This window comes from Triplophysa dalaica, chromosome 10 (assembly GCF_015846415.1).
Source record: "Triplophysa dalaica isolate WHDGS20190420 chromosome 10, ASM1584641v1, whole genome shotgun sequence".
Lineage (NCBI taxonomy): Eukaryota > Metazoa > Chordata > Actinopteri > Cypriniformes > Nemacheilidae > Triplophysa > Triplophysa dalaica.
The window spans coordinates 10351856-10378369 of record NC_079551.1 but is presented as its reverse complement, the minus strand read 5'-3'; the positions used below and the strand labels follow the sequence as shown (position 1 = coordinate 10378369).

The 26514-nt window shown below is 39.3% G+C and overlaps 1 protein-coding gene across 10 annotated transcripts; it reads left to right on the top strand.

Annotated features, from left to right (window-relative positions):
- The first annotated feature begins 2793 nt into the window (after window positions 1-2793).
- tcf3b (transcription factor 3b) lies at window positions 2794-25225 on the top strand. Of its 10 annotated transcripts, none has more exons than XM_056758987.1 (21): window positions 2794-3337; window positions 6137-6245; window positions 7270-7342; window positions 11063-11130; window positions 11222-11288; window positions 11556-11596; window positions 11695-11827; window positions 11910-11956; window positions 14328-14427; window positions 14656-14789; window positions 15122-15218; window positions 15451-15509; window positions 15652-15730; window positions 15960-16033; window positions 18862-19065; window positions 19327-19438; window positions 19547-19694; window positions 20197-20250; window positions 21126-21361; window positions 21646-21783; window positions 22405-25225. In XM_056758987.1, exons 2-20 carry the CDS (start codon window positions 6159-6161, stop codon window positions 21774-21776), a joined length of 1944 nt encoding a protein of 647 aa, XP_056614965.1. In that variant the 5' UTR covers window positions 2794-3337; window positions 6137-6158; the 3' UTR covers window positions 21777-21783; window positions 22405-25225. The 10 variants fall into 10 exon arrangements, with proteins under 10 accessions (XP_056614965.1, XP_056614964.1, XP_056614966.1 ...); XM_056758986.1 differs by having other exon boundaries at window positions 14653-14789; window positions 18865-19065; XM_056758988.1 differs by having other exon boundaries at window positions 2795-3337; window positions 11063-11124; window positions 14653-14789.
- The last annotated feature ends 1289 nt before the right edge of the window (window positions 25226-26514 follow it).

Below are 26514 nucleotides of genomic sequence, written 5' to 3'. Positions count from 1 at the left end.
TAGTCTTTATTCAGACTTTATACGTGGATAAATATTTTATACGCTCACACAAATGTATGAATGATTAGCAGAAACGTGTGAAACATATGCTAATTTTACTTCTACATCTGGTGTTAATTACAGACAGAGGGCGGGAGATGGCTGGAAGGAGGATTCACCAGAATCTCTTAGATAATGAATCCTACCATGCGTGGAAACAAGATATTATACTGAACCATAGCGTTTTTTTCCTAAGTCTGCCACATTTCACGGCCGCTCTCGCCGATTTCCTGTTTACTTTATTCAGATTTCCTTCTCATGACAAATCCATTGTTCAAAAGTGATGCCTCAATCACAAAAAATCTCCATATCTTTTTGTCCCATAATCCCTGGATGTCTTTCTAAACGGCGATGCTTCTTTCCACCAAGATTTTCTTTTGTCTGTTTTAACCCTCCTCTCTACATGACCCACTGCGTGCTCTCCATGTCAGGCCCAGCTGTTACTACAAACTACTTGGAGATCTTACAAGCCAGCTAATTTCTCTCTTGAAATCCCACTGTTCGGCGTGAACCACAGCCTGACCCACGACAATTTGCTCTTACTTCAATAACTCGAACCTTAATCGTATGATATATCGCTTGCGTGTATATAAATCTATCTGCGATCAAGCACGGCAATAGTAATTGCATGTGTTGCCCTTTGTGTTAGTAAAGGTATGCGTTACCCTGCTGTATTCCCTTGCCATACAGCACCATTGTCCACCACATAGGGCCCTTGGGGCTAATTATTACAATTTACTGTGCCTTTTGTGATCCAAGGGAGATCCTAGTTATTATTTACTAATTTTGATTCCCCCCTACTGTGGGTATCTAAACTGTTCATTTTATGACCTGTGTTTTTCTCCGTCCTCTTAAATTGCCATGCTTTGTTTCCTTAGAAAAATCTCTTTAGCTTTCTTTATTATAGACTTTTAGTTATTACTAGAAATCATGTTTATTGGTGAGAAAGTTACAGCCTTAGTGGGTTGTTGGAAAATATATAAAGTCTCATGTCATATTAATCAATTATTTATTACATAACATAACATATGCACGCAGAATTTTCTATACAAACGCTACTGCATATAATACATAATATATATATACAACATACACAGGGTTTGTAACTGTGTGCAAGTCTAAAAGTGCAATTTATTAAAAAATTATATTAATTTGAATCCCTGCTTTCCTCCTGGTTTTTAATCTCCTACATTAAATTGAGCAATTGCTTTTACTTTCATTATTCACTGCGAATTTAGACCCCTTTGTGAATATTTTCCACTATCTTCGACAATGTTTAGACGACAGATTCCTTGCACTTCAGTTTTGTCAATCATCTTGTTCTTTTCTGTGGAATTTATAAAGATCTAACATCGACAACACACGCATACAGGCGCCGAAAGTGGAGCACTGCCTGTTCTTCATCTGCTCTTTCCTGCGATCATCTCTCTCTTCTGGCCATGCTGCCTGGCCTCTCGTCCCATCCCCCACACTACACACTCTGTTATGATCCCTGTATTCTGTGATCCCGTGCTCCGCTCTCCCCCCTCACTAGACCAGCTCTATGAATCAGCCACAGGGAGAGACTGAAGCGGTTCTCTGGTTGTGGTCGTATTCTGAGCAGAAAGCAGGTGTTCAGTAGGGGAAAATAATTGGGTGACTGATGGTTATGTAGACCGACGTTTAACGTAGTTTTGTCGCTTGGGTTCCACACACAAGTTTATCTAATAAAAAATTTGTGTGTGAAATATAATTTGGGATACATTTTTGATAGGGGGTGGTCGCAACATAATGGTTGAACTTGCAATATCAATTTTGCAAGTCTACAGGGGATGCCTAGAATAGTCACACTTTTTATTATTCAAATAAATCAATAAAATACATAGACTTAAACTCTGTCCTAGAAATAAGTTGTAGGTTTTCTTACATATCAACAACTAATAATCGCTATCAATTTTGACAAAGGCAAAGTGCTGATAAATAAACAAAGCTGGTAACATAGGTTGCTGGTGATTGTAGGAAATGAATGTCAATGCAGTTGCGAACACTTACGAAAAAAGCTTTGAATACCTCAGTGATGGGTGTAACTAGTTACTATTAGTTACTGTACTTGAATTGATTTTCCCTTAATAAAGGATTACTTTTTTCTGTCATTTAATTACAGTTACTTCGGATGTAATTGAACTTAATACTGTGCAACGTATACGATAGTGAAATAGACATTGCAATTCAAAGTCTAACTTTAAAATGGCTGCATTAATGTATCTTTCTCGCATTTGTTTTACTTTAGTCAGATAATAAGAGTACTTTATGAAGTTTTACATTATTTATTTGAATGAATTAAGCCATTTCGTGACTGCCCTTGAATAACCTAACTAATCACGGTTGACATATAAAGTAATTATTAATTGAATACTTTTTGGAGAGAGTCATTTGTACAGCGATCTAATTACACAATTGAATATGTAATGAGTAACTAGTAATTAATTACTTTTTCAGAGCGGGCCTAACTTACCCTGGGAGACGTTGAATGCGCGATTTGTGGCGCGGGCGTCTCCGTTAACCAGAATAATAAAATGATGTCACGCAGGCTGTGCTCTAGCCCCTTCAGTCAGCCTCACTGAACACACAGCGTTCGTCACGAAGTGGGCCGGCCAGGAGTGAAAATGCTGCTCCGATTGGCCATTCGACCCGCCTGTCACGTGCCTTCGCGTTCCCATTGGTTAGCAGCATGCGGGTTTATCGCTTTATCTCTCGTCGCTCCTGTATAAATGCCGCTTACTTTTCTGCCGTCAACCTCCGCCGGAAATTATAGTTCCTAATATCAATCCTTTTTCGCGGAAACCATTATCGTAGTAGGTACGATTAACAAACGATGAACAACTACACCGAGCGTTTTGACTAATTTCTGCATTTCCGTTCGCAGACTCCGTCGCACAAACTCTTGACTCTGCCGGGCTCGTGAAACTGGACACCCCTTGCGTTTGAGGCCCCTCTTTCCATGCGGAGGAATACATTGTTGCTGCTCACAATGTGGATGGAGGTGGTCAAGATGTCTACTAGGAGAATGAATTCACCTCAATTGTAACAACATAAAGGAAGTCGTGGCGCGGGATTGTCTGGATACAGACCTGCAACAGTGTATTTATGGCGTTGATGTTTTGTAGAGCCGTGTCTGAGGAGGAATAAGACACGTTGTTTCGCCCTACCGACGCTTTTAATGTGCCGAGCTTCAAATTCGTCCAAGTTTTATGGTTTTTCTCTACGAGCTTCAACCTTTCTTTTTTACTACTGGATGTGAGGAATCTTATAAACAAAGGTAATGCTTCCGTGTGCCGTTTTACACGACAACAAGCTCAACATTTTAGTCTCCGGTTTAGATCCGAGAAGTCACATTAATGCACGTTGAACTTCCATCGCCCATTTAACAAGTTTTCGGGATGTCTGGTTATGGAAGTGGGGGGATGCAGACTTTTTTTTTTCTTTTTTACGTGGTGGCTGCGGTGGGAAGTCCTGCCCAGTTTTTTTTTTTGGTGTGTTTGTCGGTGGTCTTTAACCCACTTCAATTCTAACAGAAATGACTTCTTTGTCCTTTTATCAAAGTGAGGATTAGTTTTATGGGGACCTGACCGTCACTTGCGGGTTCCACGGTGTTTAGCTGAATAGTTAAAAGCGAGAGCTGTCAGTTCGAAACGTATCTCTTATTGGCAAACTCCTAAAAGTTACTTTAAAATGATGTTTAATATTTGTATTAATTTCACGCTGCTTCTCACTAGATTCAAGTCTCGAGTTCTGCTACTTTGTATAAATATCTGCTTTGCACTTTCGCGGTTTATTTAGCTACTTTGTTGCATATTTTTGGCAGGAAATTCCTCGTGCCCCCCACCCCCACTCACTCGACTTCATCAATTTGCGAGTCTCTTGAGGAAAAGTTGACATTTTGTAGCGCTACTTTTATTAACCCGATAGGCACGCGCGCCTTATCTTCGCCCTTTTTATCTCTTTACGCATGAATTATATAAAAAATTAAATATCGACCGGACACCTAATTTGATCATTTACATCTGCTTTCAAATGTACGCGTCAGGATCTACGTGCGATCTGTTGCCGTGGCCTATGGCTTTTTAAATGGTTGGCTATCGGAATACAATAAGTTTACAACTGTGAATAAATATTGACATTGTTCCAATCTGGGTGAAGCTTAAGCCTGCTTACACAAAAAGCTAAAGATGCTAAACTAAACATGAGTTCAAAACATTATTAAAGAAGAGTTTTTGGTGGCATTTCATCCGTAACGCCAATTTAATCTCGGGCTAATAATTTGGTGGTTAGCGGTTACCCTGTTGCGCTCGCTTACCGCTGACCACGAATGTAAAGGCATTGAATTAAAATACATTACTGAATAAAATACGTATTAAGCGCGTTTGTTATTTTAAGGACCGTTTTTTGTCTTTATCGCGTGCATGCGAGCTGTTGCCGTGGCCTTCACCTCTTACGACGACCCTTGTTGTTCCTATCAGATAAAAGCTCGACGTTTTTGCTTTTTTTCACATTTTGCATGAAAAGATGTGGTTTCGCTGACGTTAAAATGTATTTTTTTAACGCGTGTCTCGAGTTGGAGGCAGATTCGGGCCCCTTGTTATCTTACTTGTCTTTCCACCGAGGGGCCACTTTTCCATTAGTTTTCATTTGGCTCTTTTCGTTGGCGTCATGAAAGCATTTCGTGGACAAATATGTTCTCGCAAGGTGTAATAACACGTATATTTTAGTTACTGGCTCCTACTGGTGTTATAATCAAACTGTTGAAAGAAATTAATTGCTGGTAAATATAGGAGACCGCAAAAGCACACCACCTGTTGGCATGCAGCAGCATATAAGACCCTTCACGAAAGTTTTCCTTTATTGCAATGGAGGGCGAAAAAGAGCATTTTTTTTTTTGGCTTGTTTAAATAAATCAATGTTCGGTGGTTTCCTTTTATGCAAATCGATTGGGACCCGAACTAGAACTCATAGACCTGATATAGATGTTTAATAAGTTAAGGACTTAGATTTGCATGTTCCATGTAGTGATAGGGTTTCATGGGAGCTGATTGACTTGCGTTGGTGATTCTTTGTTTTATTGCTGTTCTTGTGTTGCATAACAAAACTATTACAAATGGGAATGATCAATATGACATCTGAGCATAATTTGGTTTAGTACAGATAAACAAGGACTTAACCTGTTAATGATCAACTTAAAAGTCTTATTTGGGCTAAATTTTGTAACACCCATTTAAAATAGTTTGTTATGAAGTAAATGAACATGCATTATATCCAGATACATGTTTTCCACCTTCTGTATGTTATGCAGTCATAGAGGACTAACAGTAGTGTGTAAAAAGGACTGGACGTCTTCAGATAAATTAATTGTCAGGCAAATTTTGGGCTAAGATTGAATTCCGGTGTAATGATAGTGGTATTTCCTCAAGCATCCTCAAAGGGATAGTTCATCCAAAAATGTACTCATCCTCAAGTTGTTCCAACCCTGTATAAATAACTTTGTTCTGCTGAACAGAAAGGAAGATATTTGGAAGAATGACGGTAATTTATGGGACATCATTGACTGGTACCATGGTAGGAAAATTTAAAATGGTAGTCGATGGAGCCTCAGAACTGCTTTCCTTTATTCTTCCAAATATCTTTCTTTGTGTCCAACATAACAAAGAAATGTTTTCAGGATTGGACAACTTGAGGGCGAGTAAATGGTGACAGAATTATCATTTTTGGGGTGAGCAATGGTAGCTCATTAAATCGAATGCGTGTTTGAATAACACTTTTGTTTTGTCATTTGGGATTCGAAATAAGGGGAGTCATCGGAGTTTTAAAAGCACAGTGACCTGAATATTTGTGGGGGACATGCCCCTGTAGTGTATATGGTGGTTGCGCCATATGGTTTGGTTTTGTGAGGCTACACAAATATTATTGAATGTACTCCAATTATTGTTATGTTTCATTTTTGTTGTGTGTAATACACACAGCGTAGTTGTGCATCTAGCTCCTATTCCACACAAGGACAATTTTTTTCGATTCTCTGGATTAGATGGCTCGACTCAGCTGTGTCTCTGTGTTTCTCCTTTAGGGTTCTTTAAAGACAGAGGGGTATGACCGAGCCACAGCAGAGAATGACCACGGTTGGAACAGATAAGGAACTCAACGACCTGTTAGATTTTAGTGCGGTAAGAACCAGAGTAAGGTTACTTTAAGGTCATTTCCATTAGTTATAAAGCCAAAAATCTCTAAGAAAATCATTTGAATTCTTCGTCCTGATTCTGACCTCAAGGAGGTTTTTTTGCCGTTATATCAGTTTTCTATTTCCTCTGCTCCTATTGGAACTCATGACAGCCATTGATTGTATTGATTGTATGAGAGAGTTGTTGGTGGCTATAAACATTTTAATGGGTCATGTAATTTCGTGTTGTCCCACGACTAGGCCCAAAAGATGTACGGTTTGATGTCCATTGCTCAAGAATTGGAGGGTTTAACTTTATGGGACTGTTATTTGGAACATCTTAAATCCTGTAACCATTGCTCATTACTCAGATTTTAACGTCCTGCCACAAATATTCTGTTAATCCTCCTCTCTTATTTTCTCTCATTTCACTTGTTGTTAAAATGCATTCTTGGCAGTCATGCCGCTCTGAATAGCATTAAAAAGTAGCAAATATAAAATGTTAATCGCTCAATTCAGTGAATAGCTCGGACCGTGCTTAATTTATTGCGTTGGAAAGTTGCCACCAACTGAAGCAGCAAATCAATTGAGACAATACATTGATAATCAGATGTGCCAGACCAAATGAATTACAATCTCGCAACTCATTACATATTCTTGATGGTTTATTTAGTGTGCATATAGCAGTGAACCTTACTGGTGTTGTGAAAAACACCTCACATTGTTTAAAACCGACTACCACACCAGAAAGTCCCTTCCGTGCACCATGCACTCTCTGCACTTCAAAAACAAAGATGCATCATCCGTCCCTGTAACTGGTCCTTTTTAACCAAGAGAAATATGTTATTGGGTTGTATATGACCAAAATGACAGGTCATTAAATGTAGACTACAGAGCTGATGTTGCATATTGTAATTCGGCAGAAACGGTTTCATAAAATCTAGATGCTGTTGGCTGTCTGCGAGCGCCTATTTGAAACAAGCTGTGCCGTAATCCACCGCCATGCTTAAACTCTGCCTCTCTGTCTCTTTGCTTTGCCGTAGATGTTTGCACCCCCTGTGGCCAATGGGAAGAACAGGCCAACCACACTCGCCAGCAGTCAATTCGGTGGTTCAGGTAAGCCTTCAGAACCAAATGCATTACTTTCAAATCAAGGTTTGTTTGGACAGAAATGTCCTATGTAATACTTTAATTTGCCATGTTTCTAAAACACATTTTTATGAGTTGAAGAGGGGGTTCTTTAGGGGAATTATGGTGGTGTTTGGAGCAGTTGCTAAGTGCTCGCTCATCTCAACAGAGAAAAAGGACATGCCACTTCTTGTTTTCCTAAACCCCCTCTTTTATGAATATACCTTCAGAGTATCCCGAGTCAAAGCTTGGGGCAGTCGGATCTCTTTGAACTGGCTGCGGAGTTCAAAAGCACCTATTGCACAAACTTGTAGGAGTTTACGTCGTAAAAACTTTGTTAGGTCGAGAAGAGGGGTGGATTTGTTGTGTTGATGGATCTATTTTAGACGGTTTTGTCCGGTCTATACTTATTTTTTATTCATTTGAATTATGTTTTACTGTGCAAGTAGTTTAGATACTTATCCTGTAGTTCTCATTCATCTTTACATCTGGATTCGTTTTCAAATCTGAAATATTAATAGCATATTGTTAACTACAAAGTTTGTTACTTTGTTCCTTCAATAACCAGTTGCACAAAATATTTGCAAATGTTCCTTTTTGCCACCCGTTGTTCGCTGGCGTTGCTTCCATTCATATGATCATAGGTCCTTTCAGAAGTTCTCCAGGGCTTGAACTTCCAGTGTATTTGAGTCTTTTTAGTCCGCTCGTCTGTCTCCAATCGACACTCCAAACATTACTCCGAACAAGAACAATCTGAGAACAAAGACTTCAATGAAGGCCTTACGGTCTCCAAACGATTCCCCCACCCCACGGCGTAAAACACTCCTCCCCCCACACAAGAAAACACTTTCTCCCCCTGCCAACTGACAGGAAATGGACCCACTCTGAAACAAAGCTCTCTCATACCTCCCACCACCCCGCAGGAGGCCTGCATGAAAACAGCGAAAGAAACATTGTGGAAGATCACCAGCTCCGCTCTCGGCCTGTGGCGGGCCAAAGTGCTATTACATAGCGGGGTTGAGCTAACGTCTCGGTTTGAGACTTTTATTGCGAGAGCCACCTGACACCGAGGTGACCCTCGACTCTTAAATCTGTCACTTGTGAGACTCTGCTAGAAGATCCCAACATCAGTCAACATTAGCTTCACCCTATGAACTCGGTATAACAGGATATGACACGTTCTCGGAATCACTGTTGAAAAACAAAAGTGTAATGGACAGTTCTACAGTGGTATTTCATTGAAGGAATGTTTGAGGTTTTAGTTAAAGTTAAGCTCTATCAGTTGGATTTTGGCTCATCTTTTTTCATGTTTTTTTTTTTTTTTATTGCAACCATCCAAAAGGTCCTTGACACATAAGATGTAAAGATCATATTTTTAAAGCACTTCAAATGTTGTCAACTCAAAAAAAAAAATTGTATGGAGACTTAATGTTGGATGAATTTGAAGTTAATCGAAAGCAATTTTGCATTGTCTGTTTTTTTGGCATTGCCAATAATTGGACACTTATTTCTGTAGACGCAGTGTGGCTTTCTTAGAGAATAAAATGTGACTTGTGTTTTAAGTTAATAGTCACATTTCCCAATAATATGCATCCAAACAATCCTCCATCTGCGCAAGCTTTCATTTCATGTTATACTTTGTCTTGCATTGTCTGTATCATGGCCCCAAATATAGGAAACTTCAAGAGCTTCTATTGCCTCCCATGACCTGCAAACTGAAAATCCAGAAAGTGTCTTCAGATGAAGTTTTGGCCTTCTGCAGTGCATCTGTTCCCCAAAACAAAAGTGCTCCGAAGGGTGCTAATTGCATTAAGCCATCTCCTCCCCCCTTCTCGGGTATAGCGGATGTGATCGCGAGAGCTCTTGCATGGGATGGCTTCACTAGGCGTCCTTTCGCTCACCTCTGCAGCTGCCCAACCCGTCACCCACTGTTGATGGCGTTAGGACAGGACAGAGCCCATTTCCCCCTGGTCGCACCCCTGCACGATCACTTGCATGTTAGCACATTTACACATACACCTTCAGGTTTAATTCTTTTAGGAAATTGTTTTATTTGCGTGACTTTTTCGAAGATTTAAGCTTTAAGTCTTCACAGATTTTATTTGAGGTTTTATAAATGACAATGTAGAAAGTTAAAGTAATTTGTGATCAAAAACCTTCATTGCATTGTAGTTTGGTTTGTGTTATAAAATAGCGACGTAGCTGACTTTTTCTTTTATCATTTACTCAACCTAATGTCATTCCAAACCTGTTTAACGTTCATCTGTGAAATATATTTTGAGAAAAGGTTTTATATACAAACTCAATTGGAAATCAGTTGTACTTCAAAATATCTCCTTTTGTGTTCTGCTGAAGAAAGAAAGCCATATTGGTTTAAAATGACATTGTTTTTAAGCGAACAGTCACTTTAAATCACGACTTTTATTATGGTTTTACTTTTTATATCTGCTAGATTTGAGCTTAAATCATGCTATGTATAGCTGTCATAAGTGAAAGAGTATAAAGGAAAATATCGTTTTTCAGCGCAGGAAATAGAATCAGTTCCTGCATCACTGCACTGCATGTCCAATATTTTTCTTGAATTGCTATTTTAATGCATTTTATCAGCAAGTAATGTTTCCTTCAAGGATAAATCACATTGTATCCTCCAAGAAGTCCGCATTGTGTCTACATAACTAAATTTGCCAGGAAGGCACCAGTTCAGTTTGCTTGTATGACAATTCATAGAAAACCCACGACCGTAACAGCCCCACTGACAAATCCAATCCAAAACCCGTGTTAAAATCGTATATAGTCCTTCTGAATCCTTCTGCCACTTCATTTTCTCCACATAAGATCATTCTGTCGGAGAGATTCTTTGACTCACTCACTCAGTGCCCACTTCATTTCCCATGCTGCCTGCGTGGGCTCCATAGATCACGGCTGTCAGCATGGATGTCGCTATTTGCTCTGCTTTGTTAGCTTCATCACTCATGCTCGGCGTTCAGTGGCCGCTCTGGCTGAGACCCCCTCTTCTCTCACACATTTTTAATTAGACCTCGGAAAAAAAAATCAAAAGGAGAATATGAATATTCATAAACCAACCACATTAATATGCACAATTATGCAAATCAGCATGCAATTAAGCCATGTGTCTTTGGAGAGCTTTGCATTAAGGCATAACACAGGAGGGAGAGGGGAATGCTTTATGAGAAATTTCTGCTCCGGTACACTTTAAAACATTCCCACAATGTTTTTCTTTTTTCGAATGTAAATGTTTCTACAACTATAACATAGTGATGACGTTTTTTTATGGACATCCCATATCCTGTAAGCAGTGAACTACAACCTATGTTCTCTCCGTGTGTCTATTCCCAATTACACAATGATGCTAATTTTGCAAATCTTTGATCAGCCTTGTTTTTGTTCTGCTTTCCATGATACACACCAAGCCACCCCCCCCCAATCCCCCCGCCCTACACTTGTCTTAATGAGATCCAGTGACTGAATGAATGCTCCCTTTATGGTCAGTGATGTTGAAGCTTGCTGAATGACATGGATATTAGTGTGGTGTGATGGATTTGGATGAGATCCAGAGTCTGTCCGACATGCACGGCGACCCGGCCACCAGACGTTCAATGGCTCACAAAGAATTAAGATGATGTAGGTCTGGCGTACGTTGAATCAGAGATTTGCTCTGACGGCTATTTGATCGTTTTGTTTTCGAAGGTATGGATGAACGTACTAGTCCCTGGGCTGGCGGTGATCAGAACAGTCCTTCTTTCAGCCAGGTACGGGTAAGCACAAATCCGTTATTACTGTTTTAATAGTGTGATTGGGACACGTTGCGTCTTTTCTAACTGTATCCATCTGTCTTGGCTTTTCCAGAGTTATGGAGAGGGCTACAACGACCATGATGGACTGTCTTCTCCATTTCTTGGCACAGGGATTAGCGGTGAGTTTTACTAAGTGTCTGGTTGGGTGATTTCAAGGCCGCTGGTGTAGAAACTCCCCCATTGGTCGCTCAGCGGGAGGTAGACGGGCTCCTGCCGCAAATAAACAATATTAGCCTTCACATAGTGGTTTTGTCTACCTTTTCTTCTAATCATTCTTATACTTGATCTTTATATAAGTTGCCATTGGTTTTTATTATTATCATCGCTGCTGTTGATGCAAAGTACGTGTTTGAACATAAGACATTGACCTATTACCTTTTCTGTAGGTAAGAATGAAAGGGCTCCATACTCTTCCTTCGGGGGTCAGGTAAGTTGTGTCAAGGGCCGATCTACAGTTTATGGAATCTAATACAGTCTTGGACTCGTATCATTGACCTTTAAATCAAATCTTGTTGTTCCCCTTAGCCCGGGTTTCTGCCATCAGACATCACTATGCCATCCGCAGACGCCATGTCACCATCCGGCCTGAAGTCCGGCTCTCAGTTCTATTCGTCATACCCCAATAACCCTCGGAGACGCCCCTCGGATGGAGCAATGGGTAAAGTAACTTGCACGAGGCTTGCAATAACATAAATATGCCTTTGCATGAAATAAATGAACAACTTTGATTATTTTTGCAGACCCCCAACCAAAAAAGATTCGAAAGCCATCGGGACTGCCATCTTCTGTAAGTGATTTCATAAACGCTCCTATTGTACCAATTATGAGATTTTTCATGAAAATGTTAATTTTGTGGGTCATTGAATTATCTAGAATTATACAGTCAGCAAATTTGTGTCCTTTAGGAAAGTCAAGAGGATAGTTTATCAGCCTATGAAGTTTTAGTATTCTAGTGGTAAAATGTCAGTTATGGGACTTGGCGTCTTACTAAAAAAGCACTAATAGTTTTATTATATGCGCGTGTGTATATATATATATATATATATATATATATATATATATATATATATATATGTATATATGTGTATATGTATATATATATATCTCTATATCAAAAGTTTTTTGACACTTACTCACTTATGTGTTCATATCTTTACATATTTTAGAATAATAATGAACACATCAAAATTATGAAATAAAACGAAGGGAATTATGTTGTAACTACAGATAATAATTAGCATGTTATATTTGATCATCTTTAGTGTAGTCACCTTTCGAATTACTAGACTTTGCAGAAACGTTTTACTTGTCATTTTATCAAGCAGCTTCTTGAGATCTCACCCTGACATGCTTTTTAAACAATGATAAAGGACCTCTTATCTATTCTGTGCTCTTATTGGCTGCTCTTTCTTCATTATTCAGTCTAAGTCAACAATTTCAAAAACATTTTAATTAATTAAAAATTTAGTTTTGTCATGAAAAAAACATGTTTGTTTGCAAAAAATTTTGTCTACTTAACTAATTTCAGACATTAAAGCATACATCTTCATATCAAAAGTTTTTTAAAACAACGAGAAACATTTCAGTCAAGTGTCCAAACACTTTTGACCTGGAGTGTATATGTTGTACGAGGAACATACTACAATAAAGATTGTTAATCCTGAATAGTATGCCAGTCAACATTGAGCACATTTTAGTTGCACACATGTCACATGTCTTTCTGTCATCGAAGCGCTAACTTGTCTTTTTTTTGGTACAGATCCATACGAAACTAAAACCCTGTTCTTTAAACCCCCACTTCTAAACACTATTTCAGACTCGCCTGTGCCAGCCCCCCCTTCAAACACCACCAAAATGACCCAGTTGCATTTCCCCTTGCGCCCTCCACTCTTTCTCTCTCTCCCTTTTGCTTGTCTTAGCTCAGATTAATGGCTGCTGATGAGCTAAGGTTCTCTCGACTGCTGAATCCCACTCCACAACTCTGTATAACTTCCTCTTGTGCAGCTGCAGGATTCTAGTACTCTGACTCTACCCCCCCCCCCCGCTACCTACAGACATGTTTTTTTTGGTCTGAAAAACCTTCAGACGAGTCTGACTCAAAATATGGCATATTGATCCTTGACGTGTCATGCGACAAGATGTTTCTTTCCTGGCGAACTTTTGCGAAAGGCCCATTTGCATTTTTTTATTTAAATGTATGCATTTTGGCAGACGTTTCCATTTAAAGTGGCAGTGCTTCAAAAGTGGTAAGTTCCTTATGAATCGAACCCACGACCTTGGCATCGCAAGCGCTATGCTCCAGCAGTTAAGCTGCTAGTTTCTTCCCCCCCCTTATTTGTTCTTTTTATGCGGTTTCCACATAATCGACCAGTCTATTTCGTAGCGCTCCTTCAGCAAGACCTCTCCCCCCACCGTTCTCACCCCTCCCCTCTTCAGCCCAGCTGCCTGTGGAGTTGGACGGGCTCCAGAAGCAGGCAGATGGCTCCGTAATTAGAAGTGCATCTCTCCATTCCCATCCCACTTCTCCCTGTTAAATCAAATTACAGGCAAAAGAGAAATATCGCTTTGCTGGATTTGTATTCTCCTCTGGCCCGAGACCCACCCGCAACCTCCTCCCTCCCAAACGCTCACGCATGTATGTGCACAAACATACAAATCATATCATACACGTTAAAACGTGCGGGATGGGGAGTGAAGGTTTAAATCATGGTTTTTGAATTTGGGCGAATTTCGGGTCTTTGTTCAACGATTGAGTTTTTACTTAATTACTAGGTTTTTTTTAGGAAAGGTGTATTAAAAACCTGTCCTATTTTCCACCCGAGTGTTGTGGAATATGCTCTTACCGAGGGTGCTTTGCTTGATTTGGACTCGATCTTAGCAACGCTATCCTCCCTCTCCCTTTTTGGCTCACGGGAGAGTGAGAGGAAGCACCGACTGTGCCATGAGATGGCCGTGGCGCATTTCCCAGCATGCTCTGTTCTCTGTCCCTGCCACTTTATCTGAGGGGGCACTATGGAAACACGCGTACACGTCATTCGTACCGAAAATTGTGAACCGCTTGCCAGCTTCAGGGCTTCGTACCAGTTGCTCGCTCATGTGTAAATGATTCACTTTTACTGTGTCTTTATGTTCTTCATGTACCTTGTTTACAACTTCAGGTTTATGCCGCCACCTCTGGTGAGGATTATATCCGCGACAGTGCCGCCTACCCAGGCTCCAAACCTGGTTCTGTGTACCCAGGATCCTTTTACATGCAAGGTGTGCATTTCAATAGGAATATTTGGCTTTACATTTCAAACCAAATCTTGTTTTTGTCTGACGCCAATGTATTTACGCATGCTGATTATTAATGACTAAATAATCTTGTAGTTTTGTTTGTACACGCTCAAGACAAATCAAATAACGAAGACAAATGATTATATGGCTTATAATATCACGTAGACGGGTAATATTGATCCACCCCATCTGCCCATGTGTTCATAGAAGGCCTCCATTCCTCTTCGGACCACTGGGCCCCCGCTGGATCCTTAGGCCAGTCGGGCTACACGGCTATGCTGGGGAATTCACCACACATCAGTCAGCCCGGCTCTTTCTCTGCAATCAACCCACAGGACAGGATGGTATGTCTGACATTAGGGCTGTCAAACGATTAATCGCAATAAATTGCATCCAGAATAAAAAAATTGTGTTTGCATAATATGTCTGTGCTTATTTGTTTTGTATTTATAAACAAAAAAACATACACATGTTTATACATTTACATGTACTTCTTTATATTAATCAATAAATTTAAGTGTATAGAAATATTTCTTTTTGTATTATGTTTATAAGCACTGTACACAGACGTATATTATTATAACACAAACTTTTATTCTGGATGCGATCAATCGCCTTGTTAGTTTTAGGTTTTGTAGCTTGTAGAATGATTTGTGACACGACTCTGTCTCCACAGAACTACCCTTTGCATGGAGCGGACGTCAATGGTTTTCATTCGGGTTCTGCGGCCTATAGCCACACGTCCTCCATGAATGGAACAGACAGCCTTATGGGTAAATGACCTTCTCTAGGTCTGCCTTGAATTAACAATGAACCTGTAATTATGTTCACATTTGATTCAAATTCTGTTCTTGACTGGCTTGATCTTGAACCATCTTTTAGAGAAAATGGTCTTCCATCTTTCATTCAGACATTAAATGTTCCTTTTAAGCTGAATAGAAATGACATTGACGTAACGTGCGAGGTAATGAATACGTTAATAAGTTCTCTCGTTCTCTCTCACAGCCGGTAGAGGCACCGTCACGGGCAGCTCAGGTGATGAAATTGGAAAAGCTCTTGCATCGGTGAGTGAGGATTTCATATTCCGTTTTTGAGTTTCACCCATATTTTTATTATAATTATACATTACTATTATCTTGTTATGCGAGCATAAAGATTCCCAGTGCTGATGGCATCATGTGGTTTGTACCGTGTGTGGTTTCATAGATCTATCCTTCGGACCACAACAGCAACAACTTCTCTTCTTCTCCTTCCACTCCTGTGGGCTCCCCTCAGGGCATTGCAAGTAAGTCATTTCTGCCATCTTATTACATAAAACTAGATCAGATTCCTAGATCTGGTTTGTGTTAAGTTACTGAGACTCAAACATGCTAAGGAACCAGAAGAATCATTAATTATTCCCTTTAGATTGATTGGCTTTGATAGCAGTCAGATTGAAGCAGAAATGTGAAGATCATGATCGCCCTCTGGTGTCATAGTCAAATATAAATCACATGTTTCGCTCCTCTTGTCAGGTACAGCTCAGTGGCCAAGACCCTCTAGCCAGGCTGCTTTGTCTCCTAATTATGAAGGTGGACTACATGCATTGGTGAGTTGGACTACTTGCAATTGCTGGCATATAACAGGGTTGCACGTTAACTTTTGTCTGTTGTCATCTTTAAAAGCACAAGTGGAGGTCATCACATAAATAGAAAGGCAACTGAAAATGGATATTAACGTTATTCAAATGGATAAATTAGGATATATAATTTTTTGATCTTTTCCTAATGCGTTTTTTTTCCTGAGTTCAGTATTTTCAATGCTTTACTATACAGTAGTAATTACATTGTCCATAAAAATACTGTAGCATACTAAAGAATTTTACTGCATTTTACTGCAGTAACTACTAGTGTACTATAGTAAATAATTAGTATACTATAGTGTTTACTACAAGTTAATTATCATCTGGTTTAAATTAAGCTGACTTTTATTTTGGCGGATCGCCAAATATTGAAATGCTCGTAAAATAAGCACAACTCTGTGGATGAAGTCCATATGTTCATGTTTCCGTATTGTAAGATTCAGACAAAAAAGTGTCACGCTTGTGACATGCTAAAGTGTGCAACTCATTCACTCATAGACACTCCGAACAACGGAGGGAACATTTAAATTGTAGAATTTTGCATTGCATTGAATCAATATCACATTTGCACTTGCAATTATTGTGATCAGGCAACTCTTTTACTACTTTTAATGTTTACAGTGGTGCTTTAATAAGAACACTTATACATTAATAGAGAAAGAGATGTTTTGAAAAGTAGACTTTAAAACATGACCAGTTACAAGACAAAAGTCAAAACATCATCACTATCATGGTGACTTCTTGAAATTTCAACATTTTTTCAACATTAGTTGCAGTTTCAAAAGTGATATTGATTCAATGCAAGTAACATTTACAAACAAACAATTTTTTTTAACATTAATTCAATGGTTGCTTGCTATCTGGGTATAGATTGAATACAAATCCGATAGATATTTCTAAAAATATCAGTAAATGTCACATTACAATGGTGAATTAAAAAATGAAATGAAGAGCCACAAACCTGTTTATTAAAGAGTACCTAGCATATTGTTTTTAAGGTCCTACTTTGGTTAATGGAGTATCCAACAACAAGTTTATGTACATACAATGTGTAAAAACACTGTAATGTCGTTATAATAGGCAGTTATTCGTACGTTCTTTACTGACTCTCAAATGATTCATTCTGCGATTCACCTGTCTGGGCCCCGCCTACCCGCTAGCCTTGTGTCATGTGATTGGTCAGATGGTGTAGTCTGTTGTTATTTGTCAAACCCGTTCATCATTTGTCGCAAATGGAACCCCACTCCATCAGTATAGGATTACGGTTTACATGTGGTTGGATATCATGTATATTATATGTGTAGCTAGAGATGGCTGCGATTTTACCGTACCAATTGAGCCCGAGTCTGTTGTGGATTAGCGTCTTCTTCCTCGTCAAACTCCTCCACGATTTCTCCAGGATTTTTGTCAGTGGCAAGTGACAGCTCTTGTCATAAAAACTCCCAGTGTGACAACATGCATGTTGTGCTTTTTCTTATCAATGAAATAAAATATTAATTTTCCTTTAAATAGTGTTAATGCATTAGTAATAGTATTATTTCGTCTTAACTGTGCGTTGCCATGGTACATAGAGCATTTCAGAAAGTGGACGTTATGAAAAAGATATATATGAAACCCAAATATATCTATATAGGTGCACGTGCGGCAAATGTCTCAAAATGCAAAGTTGATAGCCAGATAAATAAACTGTAACACCCCAGAAATAACGGTACATGCTAATGTTAGCGTTATATGCATAAGCTATACACAGACATAAGGTACGAAAATATTTCTTGAAGTGAAGACAAAAATGAATAGTCACAATTACAGGTTGGGATTCGGTGGAGTTAACAGGTCCAAATAGAGTTTGTATTCCCCCTCTTTCAAGGATAGTCGTTTCACATACCCTGCAGTTAACGCGCCAAGATTATTAAACCAATGTTCGGTGAAATGACGCGCGCACAGCACAACCCTGGGTTTATACTCCTTTGGTATCGTTGGAAAAATGAATTGTAGCCATTTTTCCCTCAGACGTTCTTCCTTTGGTAGTTGAAATAAGACGTAGAAGTTTCACACCGTAGAACACAGGCTCTAGACATGATACACACGCATCACGAACGAGCGACAATGTTTGGGGGAGGAGAGATAAGTCGTGGAAGTCTCAGCAAAACGTAGGCGGGGACTATGTATAGTGACGTAGATACGCAGGTGAACTATTCCACGTCTCGTTTGTGTGATTCAGAGTCTATTCCATTTTTTACAAGCAAATAACTTTATTTATTCACCTTCGGACTTACAACTTGGCAGAGATTTTCTTGGCAGAAATGTCATTTTCATGATCTCATGCTACATACTCTTTAAACTTTAAACACATTTGGGTATATTGAAACAGAACTGTTATTTTTTAATTTAAGAGACCGTATAGCAAACAAAATTAGCTGTAAATAGAGGCTGCAATCATTTGAACAGATGCCTTTTATATGAAGGTGATGTAAAATTTGATGACACACCTGCATCCGCCATGTTAATAATTAAGTAATGAATGAAGTATAAGCTCCCTGTTGTTACATCCACCCGTTGTAAAAGGAAAAGTGACATCTAGTGGATAGTATTAGCAATAACATTGATATAAATATGAAAGAAGAAGAAAAAATTGATTCACAGCTTTTGAGAATCGATATTGAAATGATCTGTTTAAAAAAAAACTATTATTCCAGCCCTAGCATATACGATATTAGATATATCAGATTATATTTACCTTTATATTAAAAATCTGTACATATTTACAAGGTAAATGTCGAAATCTCTTTCCACAGCAGAACAAAATGGAAGACCGGCTGGAGGAGGCCATCAAAGTACTCCGCAGCCATGCGGTTGGCCAGGTTCCGGGTATTCCTGGAGCCCACGCCGACATGCACGGCCTACTGGCCGCTGTCTCTTCTGCCAGTGGAGCCATGGGAGGTATCCCTCAAGCCTTCTCCAACCCTGGACTGCCCCTCAGCAACAGACACCCAGCCATGGTTAGTGGACATGTGGTTGCATGACAAAACTGCTTTTGGGAACGAAAGTGCTTTTGGGAACCACATTTTTTGTTATTACGCTTCAAAAGATTAATTACTGTTTAATTACTTTAAATACAACTAGTTTGCCAAGTCACTCGTAATTGATTTGAAAGCAGCTTTGAAGAGCTGTATGTGGCAGTACCTTGTTACTCAAACCAATAATTGCTCACCTGTGGGTATTCATATGTGTTAACTCTTCCTGGTTGGGCTGCACCACAGGCTGGAAGCCACCATGACGACCACGCGTGCCTTCCTGCCAGCAGCACCTTGTTGCAGTCGGCTCATGCTTCAGGCGCCTCACAACCAGGAGGAGCATCCGAGAGTTTCAGTAGTGAGAAAGTTTTACTCGATTTAGTTTTGAATCTACAAAACATGAACGACAGATGTAAAGCTGAGAGTTGCTGTGGGATGTTTGTTGATTTCCTGCCTCTGGCTTCAGGTTTGCCTGGAGGTCTGGGTCATGCGACGCATTCCTCAAACAAGTCCGATATCAAGAGGGAAGACAAAGAGGATGATGATAACTCCTCTGTGGCTGACAAGTCTGAGGACGAGAAGAAGGAAAGCAAACAGTCACGCACCAGAGCAAGGTACAGAGTGTTCTAGTGTCCTCAAGCCCATAATCGGTTCAATGGACAGGTCACCCAAAATTCGAGTTCTGAGTTGTTTAAAATGGCTTATTTTTCTTTCGAAAAACACAAAAGGGGAGGTGTGTGACAGAATGGTAGTGACTGACAGCGTCAGATATTACTTGTATAGATGTCTAATAAAAGCAATGATAGTGAATGGTGAGCTGTCAATCCTTAACATTTTGGCGATTGTGTTCCAGGAAGTAAGTAATGCTTGAAACGACATGGTGAACTGTCCCTTTAACCAGCTTTTTGTTAACTTAATCGTTATCTGACATCAAAAATGAGTAAATGTCTTTTACAATTTGTATACTCTGTCTGTTTTGTATGATCTATAAGAATAGTTTGTACAAATATATCATGTCGGGCCAGGCCTGATTTCAAAGTGTTTGGGCTTCCCCGGCACCCATTGTACAATGTTTTAAGGTGTTCTCTCTTCCCCAACCTCTCACATTGTTTTCAGAAAGGAGGTGTTTACCCATCAAGCCCTTTCAGTTTTATCAGACCCGGGAGATGAGTAAGTCTGTCTCCCACCATAGAGTGCATGTTTGAAAAAAAAAAATGCTCCTTGTTTGATCACAACACGGGGAGTCTATACATATGGCTCATGAAGGGCTGCTGTCTTATAGAGTTTAGCCTCCATCTTTGCTCTTACACACTTGCCGGTAAAGTTTGAGTATTCTTGGTGTGTCCAATTAGGAAAAGAACTTAAATCTGCAGGACAGCGGCTCTCCAGGAGGAGCTTTTGACGCATCTGCTTTAACACACTGAATGAGTGTTATTAGTACACATAATAAATGTGGGGCAAACTCTCCTACTGACTTTTTTGCTAGATGGCTTTTTGATAGTATTGTATCAACTGTATTTAGTTTTTGCGTAACAGTCAAAACACTGAAGCACTTTCGTCTTAAGATGAAAGATGAACTTTTTTTACATGTAAAAATGAATGCTATGATTTTATTAAGGGCTAAGTTAATACAGTAATAGGCTTAAGTTAAATGCACCTTTCTAATATTTATTTAATTTGTTCTTTTTTGATCCTTGTAACAAACTATGAAATAACACTTAAGAAATTGTTGCAAAAAGTTCATGCGAAGTATTTAAGCAAAGAGCTGTAATAAAAAAATTGATTAATATATATAAAGATACATTTCCTTAGAAAATGCATTCACGTCAGATTAGTTCAACTTTCCAAACATATTTTTGTAATGTAAATAACAGGTAAGTCCGTCACATTTAACTTGAAACTTAATCATGCTTAAGCACACCCTATGGGGACATCACTCAAGCACCAACATAACAGTTTGGCAATTTTAAACATGCACATATTCAAATTACAGTAGTTCATTGATGTAAATATAACTAAGCATTTACATTTCTGTCTCTTTGCAGTCTGGACAACGAAGATGACGAGGACCTGCCGCCGGAGTTAAAGATGGAAAGGGAGAAGGAAAGGCGGGTGGCCAACAATGCACGAGAGCGACTACGTGTCCGCGACATCAACGAGGCCTTCAAAGAGCTGGGCCGCATGTGCCAGCTTCACCTGACCAACGATAAACCCCAGACCAAACTGCTCATACTGCATCAGGCTGTCAACGTTATCCTTAATCTGGAGCAACAAGTCCGTGGTATGTTTTGGGCCTCATTGGTAGTTCTATAAAACTAAGATAATGACTTACCAGTTTATTAGATCCTCCTCAATTAATCTACATTTTAGCTAAACCCATGTATATACATTTCAAATTAGCTTCAGATCTTTTATCTGATCTTGTGGACATTAGAATCTAATATTTTTTTAAGTCTAGCTTTTCTACATGTTTTGTTAGTTTTACAGCTAAATGCAAATACATGCACTTGCATGTAAATGTATCGACCTCTGTTAACGTCAACCTTCGTGATCACTTTCATCCAGAACGCAATCTGAACCCCAAAGCAGCCTGTCTGAAGCGACGCGAGGAGGAAAAGGTGTCTGGGGTGGTTGGAGACACTCAGATGCAGCTGTCTGGAGCTCATCCAGGCTTGGGTGGAGATGGACGCATGTGATAATGTGGTAAGGAACTGTTCTGCAAAATGACCTTCAAATGTGTAACACGGGTAGTGAAAACTTGTGGACAATTACTTTGTCGTAATATCTGAAACGGGGAACCTATCATTAAAGACAAACAGTTAAGTGGATTGTTTTATTTAAAGTGTTAAAAGTCCAGTGTGTAACTTTTTTGAGGATCTTTTGACAGAAATGCAATATATTATACATTACTGTCTTCAGAGGTATATAAAGACCTTACATAATGAAGCAATATGTTTTTTATCACTAGAATGAGCTATTTCTATATACATCTATCTACCTCGGGTCCCCTTACATGGAAGTTGTCATGTTGTTTCTACAGTAGCCCTAAACGGACAAACTGCTCTTCAGAGCGCATTTCGTAAATACGTTATCTCCTTCAGCAAAGAAGCAAAAACGTGACAACATCTTGGCCCTGTGTCAGTCACCGTACTGCTTCGAGAGGGTGGAGTGACCCGTTGGCTGCGTTTTGCGACCTCGCTGCTAAATTTCATACTTGGGACCTTTAAGTTTCATTTTATTAGAAAGTAATGCACATCTTAATGTGTGACTTGGGTGTCTAAACACATTTAATGTTGTAAAACTGTCTCTGTTCTTCATCCTTAGATCCAGTGAAATTTCTTGGGGCTCCTGGAGGAAGTGACTCTTGAATTCTTCCATTCTCATTCTCTCTGTGCATATAGTGACTTGGAAAACATGGAAATCATACACAAACCTACCGGCGAAACTGACAGATTTTCTGTGGCGATCACTCCGGACCACAATTACCAGCACAAATGTGAAGAACTCTTTCTCCGTTTTTTTTTTTCTGCTTCCGTACAATGATGGATCATAGGAATAGGCAGGTTCTGTCCACAACTGACTTTTTTCCGCTGCAAAGAGAGAAAGTTACATTGAGAGACGAGACAAATGTCGACAAACATCAAGTTTAATCATGGATTTGTGCCTAATTGTTACATTTTATATAAGACGAAAACTGCTTGTATGGAACAATGTGGTTTGGGAGTTGCTTGTATATGAGCAAACTTTTTTTTTTAATTGTGGTTTCTCATTCCCTACTGAAAGATACAGTCTTATGTGCGTTGTGTAACCAAACCCCGCGAGAAAGGGGAAAGAACCTGTGGTGCTTTCGAGGACTATGTATCCCAGCATGCCTCTGCTCTGTGGGCCAGGGCTCTTCCAGAATGAGAGAAAAGCACATGGGCTATCACAGCCCTCCGGACTGTTTAGAACCCGATCGCGTGCTTGGAAACGGGAGATTTGTTTTGCATCACCACGCATCATCCAATATTATTCAGCTCTTATGATGCCATTGACTTCGGCTCGTCCGTCCAATCACAAGGAAGAAACGTGAACAGACATTTTCGAGGCTGCGATTTGCCACGTTCACATCAGCTTCTGATACATAAGAACATAATGCTTGGATTTTGAACATTGTGTCTCTAAGCTCATACAAAACTGCCAAGTTGATCTTTCATATTTTTTTGTATTCCCTTTTAATTTGTCCCACATTGATTGGCTGTTGTCATGGTTGCCAAAAGTTCACCTTCACACATGTCCACCTCACACATATATGGATGTTATTTCGATTTGAAAAAAAAAAATGTAAGAATATATATAAATATATATTTTTGTTAGTCTATACATTGTAGATTTCTAAATGACAAAAAAAAAACGTATTAGTTTGAAGTGTAGAGTCTATAGTGAATGCTCAGAGACAAGTATGATGGGCCGTACGTTTTCAAAGACCACGCCTATATTTTCAGTAACAAAGTATGCACAACGCCTTCATCTGGGCAGGAGGGTTTCCCAGGTCCCGTGACATTGGGGGTCCTATATATTATAGCCTACTCAGAGGGTCCACCCATGTTGTCTAGGGAGAGATTGGATTGAGGTAGTAAAGTTGTGTTCACTTCCAAACCTTCCTGCTTTCAGGGAAGAAGAGGCTTTATGCCACAAGAAGTGTTCTTAGGCAATGGTGTCGTGCATCAGGCAGTGTTTGCCCGTCTAGTTCGATCTCACCAATGCACACAATGCAACTTGTTTGAATGTAAGATTCAAATGTAGAGCACGTACTCAAACGTCTCCGTCAGACTGGCTAACTGTGTGTTCATTTGTCATTTCAAGGTCTCCAACCTGTTTATCATACAGATGTCAGCGTGCAGCTTCGTTAACTTTTCATTCGTTCATTGGATGTCATGTATTTGCGTGAGAAGACCTCCCAGATGATTTGATTTGTATGTAGGATCAATTTGGTGTTAAAGCCTTTGTTATTGTCACGATGTCCACAATGGATAGGATTTCAAGGTAAAAACATTTCACCGTGAGGGGATGAACAGTGTTGTTGTCCCGAGTCGGTTGTTCTGGAGTATGATGGAAACGTTATCAATTCTTGATGAAGATAAAACAATGAGTTGTTGAACATTTTTATATTGTGGCCTTCTTATTCTCAAGACTGTCATTTTTTGAGAGTGATGCCTTGTTAGTGCCTAAACTTACTTTTATTGTAAACTTGACCTTTTTTATTTGAAAATGCAAAAATGGGTCATCCATCAATTTCCTTTCATCAGTTTTGTTTTTCTGGAAGTATTGGTGTATAGCGTTTAATCAGCTATTAGAAATATTGTAGTGTAAACCTTTCATATTCATTTATAATGCTGTGTTTGTGCACCTTTTGGCAATTTTGGGATACGTGTTAGCCATTGACTAGAGTGGAATTGGTTTTTGGTTTTGAGATGCTAGTGTCTCTAGCCCCGTGATCCGTAAACCGAACCAGAAATGGAAAAAGGTCTTTGATTCATCAAATGACGGGGCTGGAACACTAGACTTAAAAAATAATTCTCATACCCAGCCATAGCATACATTAAGCATCCATTTTCTTTGCTACATGTGGTCATTTTGAAAAAAAAGTGTTGGACTTATTTAGCCCCCTGCTTCCTGCTTCTTGTTTAATACTTTAGCTGCTGGAGGAAGGTTGCAATGTTTTTTCCTTACCGATATGACTTTGCTCCAATCAAATTGGTTTTTATCCCATTGGTTGCTGCAGCATTTTCTCTTGAATGTCCAACTGAGTGAACCGTTGAATGAAATGTTCATCGAGCACCACGTCGACGTAAATTCGCTGCCCGTGATTTCCATCGTTATAAAAGATGTGTGTGAATTTTACAGAACCTGGTGTCTTGCAGTTGCAGTAGGGACATGATCAATACTGCTGTTGTGTCTTCAGAGTGCCTCCGGTTTTTGTCTTTTTTCTTTGTTTTTATAAATATATATATAAAGTAGGTATTGAGAACTGTCCTGTATATAACAGTAATGTAGCAATAAATGTGCCATTTTTAATAACAGAATTATACATTTTTTTCAATGTCTTGCTTTGGATCTTGTATACCTTCAAATGAGTTAAATAAAACATTGTAAAAAAACCTCATTACTCGTTATTTGGGGAAAATATAACATGCAATTTTTTTCAAACCAAATGCACAAAACTAAATGTAATAATAAAACGATTCAAGCAGATTTACGTGCCAGCCAGCCAATCATTGGTGAGGCCTTCGTGCATTTGTGTAATCCTAATTTAAATGAAAAATATTGCTACACCATTAGCGTTTATAATGTTTGTTAAGTGACATAACTTAAAACAAGTTAATTTTAATGTCATATTTTGTACATTAGAAATCATCACGTCGACGCAGTTACGTCAAAATATGCTTCCTTCACCACTCTAGAATTTTCTATCAGGCTTAATAATGGGCAGCCACGGGTCCTATCGCAGTCGTTGAAGTTGTTTTTGGTGTATTCTGAATAAAAGCTTGACAACACCATGCAAAACGTGATAAAACGGATAGGACCCAAATATGTCTCCATTGTCAGAGCGTGGTAAGGTGATTTTATTTGGTGGTTTGCCGTTATAATTATTATTTTGGTATCTACGAGGGGCGGGTCCTCCCACGTTTAGCACTTCGGTAGGGTTCCCTTATGATTCTGGTATGCTAACAAGAACGCATTTTCTCTTATTGTTATATGCAAAGAAAACTACGCCACGCGTTTTCTATCCATCTGTCTTTTCGTGTCTACCTTTGTGTGCATTTATATATAACATACAACAAATGTTCTCTTATAATCCAGGGTTCCTACGATGGTCGGTTGGGGTACAGTAGGTGGAGTGACTCTTGTCTATTTCACAGACTGGCGGGTGGTTTTGGATTATGTGCCCTATATCAGAGGGAAATTCAAGAAGGACGACTAACTAGCTGCCAAACTCTGTATCGTGGATTTTGAATAGAGCATAGGTTGGTGTACGTGTTGCCAGATCCATCTAAAAACAGCCCAGATTTAAACATTGTTATAGAAATGTATTGCAATGTCACTCAATGATGAGAATAACCATTTATCTCATTAAAACGACGTATGAAAAGATGAGAAATATAGTGAAAACGGATCAAACATAGAGAATTGGAAAATATGACTAATATGTCAAGAAAACCACTTCAAAGCGACAATCAAGAAATTGACTTGACGTGTTTCCCCCTAGCACCAATGTTTGAGGTGTTCTTGCCAGTAGATGGCGCTAGCGAAAGACTGGCACAAGATTGTCTTTACCTTTAAGACTACACTTATTGCCTAATATTTGCGGAGTGTAAAGTGTAATAGGTTGTTATTGTGAAAAACAACTGTTAACAACTCCGATCTGCTAACGATTTGCTTCTTTGTTTGTAC

Bases quoted from the DNA above. Each gene is read 5' to 3' on its own strand.
- tcf3b (XM_056758985.1), top strand. From the start codon at position 6,159: ATGACCGAGCCACAGCAGAGAATGACCACGGTTGGAACAGATAAGGAA. The intron at 14,790-15,121 runs GTATGTCTGACA...CTGTCTCCACAG, and splicing joins TCAACCCACAGGACAGGATG to AACTACCCTTTGCATGGAGC. The intron at 19,066-19,326 runs GTTAGTGGACAT...GCTGCACCACAG, and splicing joins GCAACAGACACCCAGCCATG to GCTGGAAGCCACCATGACGA.